General features: G+C 47.0%; 1 protein-coding gene across 1 annotated transcript; it reads left to right on the forward strand.

The window, feature by feature from the left end:
• Positions 1-5,443: 5,443 nt before the first annotated feature.
• LOC133073780 (serum amyloid A protein-like) lies at positions 5,444-8,631 on the forward strand. Its single transcript, XM_061167743.1, has 4 exons — positions 5,444-5,478; positions 5,885-5,973; positions 7,789-7,927; positions 8,331-8,631. The coding sequence occupies exons 2-4, from the start codon at positions 5,889-5,891 to the stop codon at positions 8,494-8,496; spliced, it is 390 nt and encodes a 129-aa protein (XP_061023726.1). The 5' UTR covers positions 5,444-5,478; positions 5,885-5,888; the 3' UTR covers positions 8,497-8,631.
• The last annotated feature ends 5,578 nt before the right edge of the window (positions 8,632-14,209 follow it).

Consider the following 14,209-nt stretch of genomic DNA (forward strand, 5'->3'; position numbering starts at 1 on the left):
CGTATTCTTTGGAGTGTTGTCTCCTAAGTCCTAGGAAATTCTTTCCTGTGCTCTCTCCAGCCTTACCAATGTTATCTACACAAGTGATTTCCAAAACAGGGAGATTTAACACAGGCATTCCTGAAGTCCACCCTGCACTTGCTGAATCAGAACCTTCAAGATTCTGGTCCAGGAATCTGCATACTTAAAATGCTCACAGGATGCTTCTGAAATAGACAATCTGATTAGCTATGTTTGGGGACAAAGTATGTCTCCATTATATTTGCTGATAGATCTCATGTCACTCACAAAGCCCATTTCTACATATTTGCTGCCAATGCTCTTTAAAATATATTTATTTATTTTTAATTGATTGGTGATTGGTTTGCAGTATTGCTTGATTTCTGTCATTCATCGACATGGATTAACCATAGGTGTACCTGTGTCCCCTCCCTCTTGAGTCTCCCTCCCCCCTCCTGGCATCCCCACCCCTCTAGGTTATTACAGAATCCCAGCTTGAGTTCCCTGACTCAGGCAGCAAATTCCCATTGGCTATCCATTTGCATATGTTGATGTATTTGCTTCCATGCTACTCTCTCCATGTACCTCGCCCTCTCCCTCTTCTTCCCACTCTTGTCCACGAGTCTGTTCTCTGCATCTGAGTCTCCATTGCTGCTCTGTGAACAGGTTCATCAGTACCATCTTTCTAGATTCCATATATATGCGTCAATATATGATATTAGTTTTTCTCTTTCTGACTTACTTCTCGCTGTATAATAGGCTCTAGGTTCATCCACCTCACTAGAACTGACTCAAATGCATTCCTTTTTATTGCTGCCAACACTCTTAATGACATTGGTGGTACTGAACCTTCCCACATCCTGAAATCTAAGATCTTGCTCTTGCTAAAATCCCAGTATGTGAATATCTGGGGGAAAGAATGTTCAGATGAAAAGAACCAAACCCTTAGCTTGAAATGTGCCTGGAGGGCTTAAAGATTAGGGAGACCAGTGCGGTGGACGCTGGGGAGCAGGTGAGAGGAGAGACCTAAGTCACGAGGTGTGAAGGAGACAGAGCAGAAGCCAGTGCAGGGCTTTGGCTTCAGTTACGCGTGAAATGGAGATCCTCTCCAGCAGAGAGAGACATGGTTTGCCTTGTATTTTAAGTCTGGTTGCTATATTGAGGAACAAGGGTGGAAATATGGAAGGCAATTAGGGTTTCATCACAATAATCCAGTTGATGGTGCAAAATAACAGGAGGAAGCTGGAGAGGTGTTTGCTTTCTGGAGATATGTTTTGACAGTAAGTTCAGCCGTTCAAGTAGGCTGGGATTTCACTACATATAAACAATGTCCATATTCGTCTCTAAATGATTGACCCTATACCATATGTATCATTGTTTCAAAGCCTTTCCATCCTTCCTAACTTCCAAACTCCACCTTCACAAGACCTCTACCAGTCTCCTCTTTCATAAACTCATTGATTTATTTATTTTATTTTATTTTATTCATTTTTTTCCCATTAATTAATTGATTTAGTCAGTAAAAAAAAAACTTGCGATGGGGGTGGTGCTGCACTAGGCGTTAGAGAGACAGCAGATGGTCAGGCAGCCAGACCTAGGTTCCTACCCTAGGCTTTGTGCTCTGTGCTGCCAAACTCAGAAATGCAAATAGGCAGAGTGATGAGTGACAGGTAAAGGACGGGTGTTCCTGGTTTTCCTCAGTTCTCTGTCCTCCATCTCAGAATACATCTTCCTCATCCTCTCTCCTTTCCTTTCATTATCAGAGAAAGATCTGCTTCTACTACACCAGAGCAACCACATCCTTAGTGGTCCTAATGGAGTCTTGGATCTTGGAGCATATGTCATGCCCATTTTCACTTTCGGTCACCCTCCTCTTTTTAACACTCTCCCTCTATCCTTTGAAAGTGAAAGTGAACGTGAACGTGAAGTCGCTCAGTCGTGTCCGACCCTTTGCGACCCCATGGACTGTAGCCTACCAGGTTCCTCCATCCATGGGATTTTCCAGGCAAGAATACTGGAGTCGGTTGCCATTTCCTTCTCCAGGAGAGCTTCCCAACCCAGAGATTGAACCTGGGTCTCCCACATTGTAGGCAGATGCTTTACCGTCTGAGCCACCACTCTCCCTAATCTTTATTTTATTTTTTGATCATGCATGCAGGACCTCAGTTCCCCAACCAGAGATTGAACCCATGCTCCCCTGAAGTGGAAACACGGAGTCTTAACCCCTGGACCACCAGCAAGGCCCACCCACTCCCTGATCTTCAAGTGATTCCTCCTTTGACATTTGCAAGCATTAATTCATTCAGTAACTCAGCAAGTATTTAATGAGTGGTGATATCCAATTCCCCACTTACTTCAGGTCTGTACTTTGGCAGCTGGATGTGGTCAGAGAAAAACACACAACCACAGTGACAAGTCTCACTTTCAATTCATGGTCATTAGCCTCGAGCTGCCTTGCAATCCACTACACTTCTAGCTCATTCTCTCTGCCATCTCCTAGACAGTAAGTTTCACTTCGATCCTGAAACTTTCAATACCTCCTCCTCCATTCTCCTCTTAGTTGATGACTTTGCTCCCTATTTCACTGAAAAATGGAAGTGATTGGAAATAAACTTTCACAAGCTTTCACCATTGAACACACTGATCTACCTGCATTTATTCCCAGATACTTGGCTGTCTATTCCGCACGTAGTATGTGTGGTGTGTGTTCATATCACTATCTAAGGCCAAAGTTCGGTGTGGATCCTGAAGAAAACAGTGACACCCATTTCCAGTGAGTGATCAAGTCACATTAAACAGTAATATCCATTCAAAAATTTTACTGCTAACATAGTTTCATATTAGGAGGGTGACGGAAAGTGAAGGCAATATAAACAGACATCTATTTGATATGCCTTTGTGTGTTTCAATAATTGCATCATCTGTAACTTCAGACCATTGTTTACAACCATCTGTGTACAGAATTTCCAGTGCAGGTAGAAAAGACTGTCACCCAGCTCCTTGAATTTGGACAGAGATGAATCTTAGATGTGTATTTTTTTCACTTATTCTGTCACCAACATTCCTGTATACTTTATTATGCAAAATTATTTATATTATCTTTAACAAATCTTTTAATTTTTAAAATTTATAGGCATATTTGTTGCAATACAGAAAGAAAACAGAATTCATGTCCAAGTTTCTAAAGTATTAGGTGGAGATTTCGCACAAGACACCCACCAATGGGCTCTTTAATTTTTAAATAATTAGGCAATTGTTGTTTTGGTTTATATTGTATAGGTATTCTCGATAGGTTGCTAAACAGATTTCCAAATATTTCTGACATTGTCTGTAAAAATTAGCTATTTTTAGTTAATTTTTATTTATTTAAAAGATTATTATGTTTTCTCTTATAAAATAATTAAAATAATTGATATTCAAAATATTACTACCCCTGACCCTCCAAAAACTACTGCTTTCCAACCAGCACACTGTCAGGGATAGATTAGATTTAAATAATGAGAGATGTCACTATTTGTGTAATATACGTATTTACTGATTACTACAGTATAAACATTATGGGGCTAGAGACATCCAGCACATATAGGAACAGCTCAGAAAGTACCAGTAGAATGAATAAAGTCATGAAAGAGTGCCTGTTATTCACCAGTGAGCGTGATAAGCACTATAGGTATAAACATGATGAGACAGACATGGTTTCTGTTAATTTAAGTTTAAATTGGTCCTTGGAAGAGGTTTTTAAAAATAGTCACAGAAGGCAACTGAACTTTTAAATTGTTTGCATTTCCTCTACTTTTTAATCTCCAAAAAAGAAGTCAGCTGTGTTGTCTTAACTGATGATTTGTTGCCCTGATAACAACATTATTACGGATGTCATTGACAATCTTTGGTCCTAAGTGGTATAAATACATATAAAAAACCTTTGTGAAGTCAAAAGGAAATCTTGGCATGTCTGTCTCCTCCCAGATGCTAGATTTTTTAATTCAAACCAAGTTTAAGACTCTGTCTTTCACTTATATTAGCAAACAATGACGAGATAACATTTGACTAAACAGGCAGAGAGTTGAGAGTCAAAAAAAGTATTTGCTGGCCAGTTCAAAAAAGCCCCTTGTGGCTCAGATAGTAAAGAATCTGCCTGCAATGTGGGTGACCCGGGTTCGATCCTTGGCTTGGGAAGATCCCCTGGAGAAGGAAAAGGCAACCCACTCCAGTATTCTTGTCTGGAGAATCCCATGGACAGAGGAGCCTGGTAGGTTATAGTCCATGGGGTCGCAAAGAGTCGGACACAACTGAGCGACTTCACTTTCACTTTCTTTCAAAAAATCCAGCAAAGAAAAAAACAATCAACTTCCTTTGGTTTCAGGTTTTGCTTGTTTGCTCTGTCTTTAGACAACATAAAACAATGTCAGCTTGACTGAACTACAGTCTCCAGAATTCTCTTTAGAGAATGTTTCTGGTAAGGGTGAGACACAGTGACGTTTTCTCTTGAGAGCTGAAGGCTCTGTTCATACACATACGGGCCTCATCAGCCAGGATGACACTGCTGATATTTTTGACTCAGAGTGACAAGAGGGAGGACGGTGACACCCCAAGCCCCAGTCAGGAAAATACAGCAGACAAAGAGCTGTCCTTCACCAACCCCAGACAGGGAGCCTGGCACTTCCCCAGTTGGGCTGCCATATTCCATAACAGCTGTTGCCTCCCTCTGTGTCCTGTTATGGGTTTCTTACACCTTGCACCAAACACTCTCACGCCCAGTCTGAGGCATCTCCAGGATTGGTTTGGGGAAGCACAAACTCCTCTCTACCAGGATTGCCCCTATCTCAGGATCCAACTTAGATAATATACCTCTTGTCTTCGAGGCTGAGAGGGCTTTCCATTGCCTTGGAGCTGAGAGCTCAGCACAGCCACTCAGCGTGGTGGAAGGAGCCCAGACCCCCCAAGCGATTCGGTGGGGCTGATCTGTCAGTTTTGAGGCTCAAGGGCTTTGGACATGAGCTCAAAGGATTTAATTTCTGACACATCTTCTATCTGGCTCATCAGGGACCATCCTGAGGGAATGACCAGGAAAATACCAAGGTCTAGGCTGGAAGAGCATCCTCTAATGACACACCTTCCACCCGCCAGGAGGCCTCCATCCTGGAGCTCCACACCCTTCAGATGACCTTCCATACCCTTCTTCTCCAGATGGCCCTGCCTCAGCCCTTCGACCCCTGACAGCAGACACCAGGCAGATCAGAACTGCCTATTTCCTCAGGCTTGCACAACCAGGGAAATGACCTGTGGATGAGAACAGCCATCGGTGTCCAGTAAGTCACCCTTTGCAGATCCGTAGGAGAAATGACCTGCAGGGATTCTCCCCGGGCACCAGTCCAGCTGTCATCCTCACCCCCTGACCTGCCAGGGATGGCTCAGTATAAATAGGGCCACCCCTCCACAGCAGGCAGGGACCAGCAGCTCTGCTCCACTGGGGATCAGGTGAGGAACCGCTTCAAGGAGCCATTTCTTTGAAAACATTTGCTTTAAAACATAACTCTTCTGATTTCTATTTCTCCTATATGTGGTCAGTGCTGGCAGAGTGGTGCATGGGAAATGCTTTTTGATTAACGACAGGCTGCTTTAGTAAGACACAACTTGGACCCAACTGTCCTCTTCTTCCACCAAAGCCACCTGGGTGACCTCCTAGACAGTCTGGGTTCAGGGTTGGTGGGTTCGGAATCGAGGGCTTGAGGCTGCGAGTCAGGTCCTACTGCAGTGTCTCCTAGTAGGACCACTGGGAGTCTAGTGGAAATGAGCAGCCAGGCTCTCCTTGACATACAAACCCCAAAGTGGAGAGGGGTGAAAGTCTTGTCCGTGTCTCCCTGACCCTCTCCTTTCCTTTCAGCACAATGAAGCTCTTCACAGGCCTCATTCTCTGCTCCTTGGTGCTGGGAGCCCACAGCCTGCTTTCCTTCCTTGGTGAGGCTTTTGAAGGTAAGGCCGATGGAGGGGCGATGGCATCCTTGGGCCTCTAGGCTTCACCCTAAACACCCCTGAGGGTTGGAGCTGCAGTCCTAGGGGATGTTACACTATGTGGCAGAATGTGCCCGGTGTTAGGGAAGTATTTTCAGACAGATTGGAAAGCACAGGATTTATGTCCATCAGGTACTACAGAAAGAATGAGCATCATTTCCAGCTGAAATTTAAGTATGAATGGAAGACACAAAACAAGTCTGAAATGGAACGAAATTTCCCTCAGACCAGTTGCACGATGTAGGGTGAAAGCGATCCATGTTCTCCTCTCCTGTCCTCCATCCCTACTCCTCCCTCCCTCCCTTCCTCTCTTCCTTCCTTCCATTTCCTAGTTGGATGATTCAGAGGCCTTCAGAACACCTTGTTTGTGCTTCCTATGCTGAGTGACACCATCCCTGTTTAGTCTGTTTCCTACCCTTTCCTGGCCGCTAAACTGACAAAAAAATAAAGGTGTGTGTATGTGTGTGTGTGTCTGTGTGTGTGTTTGTGAACCTAATATCATATGAAAACCTCCACCAGGAACTTGGCTCTTAATGTGCAATTTTGAGGGACCCACGTTTCTTCTCTGCCCAGGGCTGGGGAGTTTTCCAGGACATTAGCAGCATGAACTGGGCAGTTTCAGGAAGACAGAGGCCGTTCCAGTCAAGCTGGGACAATTGGTCGTATATTACCTGCGGAAAACCTCCGTGAGGGGGCATCTTTCTCCACCAGAAGGGGAGAAAACCGAGGCTTAGAGCAGCCAAGTCCGTCGCCCAGGGACTGAGTGCCCGTCAGCAGGCGGCAGGACAGAGGTGGGAACCCAGCTGTGTTTGAGGCCAAGGCTCTCACCGACTTCTCCCAGCACCACTTCCTGAAGACGGGGGCTGAGCAATCTGGGCCGCAGTTTGGAGTCCCCTGGGGAGCCATGAAAACTACTGCTGCCTGAGACCAGCCCGGAGATGGGGAGGTGACTGGCCTGGGCTGTGAGGGCTCAGGGGACTTTGAGGGTCTCCCCAGATTATTGGACAGTGCAGCCAGGCTGAGGAATAGACCCACTTCCTCAAGCAGCCCACATCACCAGTACCATCCACTAGAGAGTTCTCAGGATTCCTTTCACTCACCTAACAGGCAGGGGAATCAAGTCACAAGGGGTCCTTTCATGAGGCAGGAATACATTTCTTAGGCGTCAGAGCAGAGGAGTATGTCTGCCCTTTCTCAGAATCTGTCTCGCATGTCGCCTCCTCACTCACCCACGTGCCCCGGAGCTTATCACATGCAGCTTCCTCTACAACAGTGGTTCTGGACCCAGGGCAAATTTGTGTCCTGGGGACGTTTGGTGATGCTTGGGTGCATTTTCAGTTGTCACACTGGGGTATAGTTTCAAAGGTCAAGGATGCTGCTACACATGTTGTAACATCCAGGACAGCCCTGACAGCAACAATGTACCTGGTGTCACATGTCAATAGAATGCTGTTGAGGAATGCTGTCCTGTAATGATACCTCCCTCTGTCCTTAAACATATCAGGTAGAGCCCTCACTGAGACGCAGCACAGAGACAGCATCACAGGGGTCAGACAAAGGGGTCCCACAGCCGTAGCCCTCCCCCACCCCACCCCAATGGCGCTCACTCCGCTACCAGGAGCAGCAGCTGGGCATAAGGAACGCTCTCCTCACCCTGTGGCATTTGTGGTGCTCTGACCACAGGCTGAAACCGAGTCAGTGGAAGATTGTTCATTCCTTGATTCTTCAGTTTTCTCTCCACCGGATAATCCTTACTCCATGTGCTTTGCTTTCCAGGGACTAAAGACATGTGGAGAGCCTACTCTGACATGAAAGAAGCCGGGTACATAGGTGCAGACAAATACTTCCACGCCCGCGGAAACTATGATGCTGCCCAAAGGGGACCAGGGGGTGTCTGGGCTGCTAAAGTGATCAGGTACCAGGGTCTCTGGGTTGCAGGGATGGGTGGGCAGAGTTTGGCTGCCTTGAACAACCTGGAGGGGCCAAGCCCTGGAGAACTTTCCAGTAGGGTTGTGGGCCCTCCTACTATTAAACGCCCTCCTGCTCTGCGCCCAGTGTGAGGTCTGAGTGGTTGAAGAGCAGAGCAAGGCTGGTGAGACAGGCGATTCTCAACCCTCCCCCTATGGGTGCTGTTTCCCCAGCATCCAGGGAACGTGCAGGGCTGAGGTGGGCTGAGGCCAGGGAGCCTCAGGGTTGTAGCCCCTCTTTCCTGGCCTCCTCTCAGAGTCACTGATCCCTTGGAAAGAGGAGAGATGGGGAGGGTGGGGCTGGGGCTCATAGTCCTGGATTAATCCCCTCCCTGCTCTCCTTCTTTCCAGTGATGCCAGAGAGGCTCTTCAGGCAATCACAGACCCTGTGTTTAAGGGCATGACCAGGGAGGAGCTACGGGAGGACACGAAGGCTGACCAGTTTGCCAACGAATGGGGCCGGAGCGGCAAAGACCCCAACCACTTCAGACCTCCTGGCCTGCCTGACAAGTACTGAGCTGCCTCTCTCTCTGCTCAGGAGACGGGGCTGTGAGTCCCCAAGGGCAGGGACACTGAGCTAGAGTGTTCTCTGTCCACAGAAGGCAGCGGATCTAATAAATGCTTAAGAGATGGAATACTGAGACTGTGTGTCATTCCTGGTATGAGGACAGCCTGTTGGTTCCAGGACTGATGGCAGGACAGCCACGTGAAGCTCAGCCTGTGCCTGTGTGTTTGTTTCCGGGACACACCCTCAGCATCATTCAGGACAGACCCCCTGTCCAGCCTTCCCCCAATCAGACCCGCTCCCTCTCCAGGCCCCTCTGGTTCCCCCGGGGCCGTTTCCAGGCCCTTCTCAGTCCAGGCCTTCTCCCTCCCGGCACTTGTGTCCTGCCACCTCCTCTGTCCCCGGTCTAGTCTCCCAGCTTGTCCTTGGCGCTCTCTGCGTGGGGTCAGGGACACAGTCCTTGAAGGCAGGACTGTAGAATTCTCTTGGGACTAAGCTACGAGCCACACATCACTTCCCTCCAAACAGGGTAAGAGGGTCACTGAACTCTGTCACCCCAGGAACTGAGACACGTACTCAGAGCTGCCCAATAAACGTTTGCGGAACTGAACATGTTGATGGGAACTGGAGTCTTTGAGTCAGACCCTGGGGAGAAAGGCCTCCTGGCACCATATGGAAGGTGAAAGCTCTGTGGAGGATGAGCCTGTGACTGGAGGGTCCCAGGAATCCCCGGTGACCTGGACCCCTGCCCTGTGCTCACATGGCCCCATTGCGCCCCAGTACTCTCAGGACCCCAGTTTCTCCTCCTGAGTAAGCCTGAGCTGGGAGAGCACTGGCCATCACGCTGGGCTCCTCGGTGGCGGGGCCTGACTCGGGCACAAGCCTGGGCAGCCCCACGGCCTCTTCTTCCTCCCCAGTCACTGCGTCGCTCCTTTAGGCCTCTCTGGGTCCCGACTCTCCACTGCCCAGCCAGTTGCATCCTGACCCCGCCTCACTCCGGGCCTTATCCCCAGGGATCTCTTCCCAAATCAAGAAGGCACATTTGCTTTAGGAAGACCAGTCCCATGACACCTGTCCTGGAAACTGCATCTTAGACTCTAATTATTTCTCATCAATACCAGAGCCAACCCCTGACTCAGCTGTTAATTAGTTTCAGCTCATTTTATCTGAGAAATCATTCTCAGATGAGTTTCCCTTACCTTTATCCTCACTACCTTTGGATCAAACAAAATACTATTTTCACTTCTAGAGTGAATGTCAGCTATGAAGATACACACTTCCAACACAGTTTAAGACGAGCCTCCTCAGAAACACAGACCAATGGTGATCCAAACTCTGCTGGGCTGTGGCTGAGGCATAGTAATTATAGAGGCCACCATTTTCTTTCATTGCAAATGTTCTAACTCTACATGCTTTATTTGATTTACCACAAAGGCTTTGCAGTTCTCACTTGAAGAAATGAGGCTTAGAGGGAAGTGATCTGGACCTTGCTCAAGGTCACACCTGCAGTGGGTGAGCAGCCAGGACTGCAGGCTGGTGAGGCTGACTGCAGGAGGACAGGGATGTGCTGTCAAGACTGGGGTTCAGAGGTGGGGACTCTCTCCTCCACGGATCTCCCACATGAGAGCCCTTGTGCTCAAGAGATGCCTGACTGGTTACAGACACACCACAGCTTGTTCTCCTCATGGGAACAGTGCCTCGCGGAGTCCTTACCCTCAGCATCTGATTTCTTAATAAATTTCCACATTGAAAACCCAGACTTCAATCCATGTCACTCTTCACTCTTTCACCTTTTCCTCTTCCTCTTTATCGTCAGACTTGAGAGTCTGTCCACCTGCACGTTCTGCTTCCTCACTTCTGACTCACACTAGAACCCACACCAGCCTGACCTCTGTCCCCACCGCTCAGCAAAACAGCTCTGGTCACCGGTGACCACCAAGGTGCCAAGATAATTGACATGTTTCTCTTCCTGTATCAGGAGGACTCTGAGCCATGCTCAGCACAGTTGTCCTCCCTCCTATCTGGAAGCAAACAGTATCTATATGTTGATGGCTCTGAAAATTATTTCTCCTCCTCAGAACCTCAATTCTGAGCTCCATGCTCATATATCTGATTGGCCTCTAGACATCTCTGACTGGGGTGACTTCCAGAGATTTCACACTCAATGTGTCCCAAAGTGAGCTCTCATCTCCCCCACCAGAATTCTTCACAGTCAGGCCCCTCCATTTAAGTAAATGATCTGATTATTCCCTCTGTTGCTCAGTCCAGAAATTGAGGCATGTCCTTGATGCTTCCTTCCCTTTACCCCACATCCAGTCCACTAACAAGTCCTGTGATTCAACTTCCAAAATTCATCTCTAGTCCATCAGCCTGCTCTCATATGCACCTCTGTGCTCCTGGCCACACCATTTCTCTCCTGGGTTCCTGCAACAGCTGTCTAACCAGTCTCCCCATCTTCATGGCTTCCCCCTCTGCTTAAGTTGACTGTATAATTTTTCATCTAAACCGAGTCACTTTCCACTGAGGAAAAGGGCATTATTGATTATTATACATGGATGGCAGGAATAAACTGAAACCGTCCTGGGTAAAAGAGAGCCTGTGTTTACCACACCTCTCAGTCTAGCATACAAATGATATTCAGATCATGTCTCTTCCGTGCTTAAATTCTTCCATGGGTTCCCACTTCCCTCAGAATGTAATCCAGTGTGAGCTGTCCCTGGCCACCCTACAGCATCATCTGATGCCACACCCTTCCAGGCTCCCTGCCCTTCCATCTCACAAGCCAAGCTTTTATTTGGCACAGGACGTTTGCATCCTTTGCATATGACTTTTTCTCTGCTCAGAACACTCTTCTGCTCGTTCTTCACATGACTGCGTTTCTCACCTGTCTCTCCTGAGATCACTCTTTCTTGAGAGAGGCCTTCCTGGTCACCCTGGCTGATCTACTCTGGTTATTCTGTGCTTTTTGCCAATTTCAATATGTGGGTTTCTTGTACTAAATTTTTGTTTTATTCTTCTGAATTTTTTTTTATTTTGTTTTGGTCCATCTTCCTCCCTTTTATTATAGAATCAGTGAGAGAAGTGACCATTTCTTTCTTGTTTATATCTGAATATCCAGTCCGGGCACATAATGGAATTTCAATGAGTGCTTATTGGAAATTAATAAATGAATAATTGAATTCATGTATTGTTTTATTAGTAAAAATTTTTCTTTCAAAGAAGGTGAGACGAGCTTTAAGAAATAGGAAGGAGCTAAGGAGAGGGAGATGCTGAAGCTAAAGAAGGAACAGTAGAGTCAGGGGAAGCAGGAGGCAGGGGATCAGCCACAAGGGATGGTGGACCCCCAGGGGAGCAGACACCTCTCTGGCTCTGAGGGAGGAACAGAGGCGAAGATACTGGGGTTGGGGAAGCAGCACATGGGAGAGGAGGACGTGGAACTTGTGAGAAGCCGCTTGTAGCTGCTCTTATTGCAGGTGACTCTCCCTGGGACTCATTACGCTCCAGGGTGTCTGCCCAGTTTCTTATCTGTCTTTAGAGCAAGTAGGTAGGAAACCCAAAGCCAAAGGCATGTCTCTCCTCCTGCGTGCCATCCTTGTATCCACAGTGCCTGTCGTAGGGCCTCACAGATAGTAGTTGCTTTATGAACATCTGGTGAAATGAACGAATGTAGTCTGAGAAGAGGTATTGTTCAGAAGTGGTCAGAACTGTGAGGGGGGTTGGGAGTTGTACAAAGTATGGATGTGGATTGGATCTGCAAAATGTGGTATTGGCTGACATTGAGGTGACTGCTAAATCTGTACAAATGCCATACTAAGATACCAGTCAGAGAGATACAATTTTACTTCATCATAGAAAATATTTAATTTTCTCTAGCAATGCTTTTCACACTCATAGAAATAAAAATTAGAAACCCCCCATGCAAATAAACTATTAGTCACTGCAGTAGCTGAAGAGAAGCCTTGGGAGAAAGGAAAGAATATTTTGACTTTCTAAAGGACTTTGTTGACTAGCAGAGGGGCAAGTTAGCAGAGAATACTCTATGAGACCAGAGGAAGGGAAAAGGGTCCCACTGCATGTCTCTGAGTCTAGGTCCTCTAGATTGAAAGATGCATTATTATTTATACACCACCAAGAAAAGAGATGCTACCATTTAGATTCAGGCATAGTGTTCAGACACAAAGTTTCCTTATCACCTAGTATGTTTATTTTACACTTACTAGGAGAGTTCTTCTAAACTTAGACATAGATTTTAATCTCACATCACTCTTGTGTGTAATCAAAAAGAAAAGTATACACAAAATTAACCCTAGAACAATGATAACCTTTTCATGAGTGTTTCCTGGTTATTAGGAAATGTAAGACATGTACTAATTTCAGAAATGTATAACCAAGAGATGTGCATCTTAGAAGTGATGTAATATGAGATTTAAATTTAAACCTATGCAAGTTCTCTCTCTCCTCTCTTTATATAAATATATACATATATAGGTAGATAAATAGAGAAGAGGAGCACTCATTGTCTCTCTGTCTACATACACACACACACACACCCACAGGGAATCACCCTGACCCAGGAATCAAACTCATGTCTCCTGTATCTCTTGCATTGCAGGCAATACCTTACCCGCTGAGCCATCAGGGAAGCCCTGTATATATAAAGTGTGTGTGTGTGCATGTGCAAGTGCATATGTGTATATACGGCTTTCCCAGGTGGCACATCGGTAAAGAATCTGCCTACTAATGCAGAAGACACCTGAAGTAGGAAACGGCAACCTATTCCAGTATTCTTGCCTGGAGAATTCCATGGACAGAGGAGCCTGGCAGGTTATAGTCCATGGGGTCACAAAAAGTCAGACAAGACGAAGCAAGCACATATATATATACATATATATATATGTAAATATATGTACATATACATATATATATATATATAATTATTGAGCTATTATTAATCACCAAGTGAAGTGGTGGTGCTCCTGAGGTGAGTCCAGCTTCGCACCACCCCTCAGCTGTGGGGGACCTTCCCAGAGAGGAGCAGGTTATCCACAACGGGTTCTGATGATGTGCACATTCCAAGGCCCCTCCCTAGCTGAGATGTCACCTCACCTGGCCCAGCACTGCCTTTTCTCAAACCTCACTGGTCTTTCCAGCAGATTCCAGTGGGCCCCCCAGAATGACTGGGGGCCTCTTCACTTCCTGCAGAGATGACAGATGGGAAAAGGCTCACCCCATCTCCTTCCTAGTCACACTCCACCACTGCCTTTTCAACTCTACTGGCATGGGTGCTCCATCTTTAGAAACTTCCAGAATATTCACAGCTCCTACACATGGAAACTCTCTCAAGAACTCACCTCACTGCCCTCTGCTTGGATAGGGGCATCAGAATGAGCGGGTAGTGTCTGCAGCGAGCATGCACCCGGCTGAGAGATGAACAGGCATTTTTGTTTTCTTCTTGGCACCCTGAATCAATTTCCAGAAATCACCTGCCTGCACAAATACCGCACTCCCCGGGAGACTGGTAACCCTGCCGTCTCCCCTCCCCTCCTCGGGCATCTCCTACGTGGACCAGAGGTGGGATGGTGGAGAGGGAGGTGTTGACTGTGGGGGCCAGCGCTGCTGCCTGTTCCTCAGCTTTGGGAGCTTTCGAGGTCTGGCGCTGCTTCCTGGATGCCCTCTCTAGGGGATGGGGTACTCGAAGCCACTGTGTCCTCAGCTCTGGGTGATG

Source organism: Dama dama, chromosome 2 (assembly GCF_033118175.1).
Source record: "Dama dama isolate Ldn47 chromosome 2, ASM3311817v1, whole genome shotgun sequence".
NCBI lineage: Eukaryota > Metazoa > Chordata > Mammalia > Artiodactyla > Cervidae > Dama > Dama dama.

What these genes read in the sequence shown, in the direction of transcription:
- LOC133073780 (XM_061167743.1), top strand. Translation starts at nt 5,889, where the DNA reads ATGAAGCTCTTCACAGGCCTCATTCTCTGCTCCTTGGTGCTGGGAGCC. An exon ending in CCTTGGTGAGGCTTTTGAAG is followed by an intron (nt 5,974 to 7,788) that starts GTAAGGCCGATG and finishes TTTGCTTTCCAG; the next exon opens with GGACTAAAGACATGTGGAGA. An exon ending in TGGGCTGCTAAAGTGATCAG is followed by an intron (nt 7,928 to 8,330) that starts GTACCAGGGTCT and finishes CCTTCTTTCCAG; the next exon opens with TGATGCCAGAGAGGCTCTTC.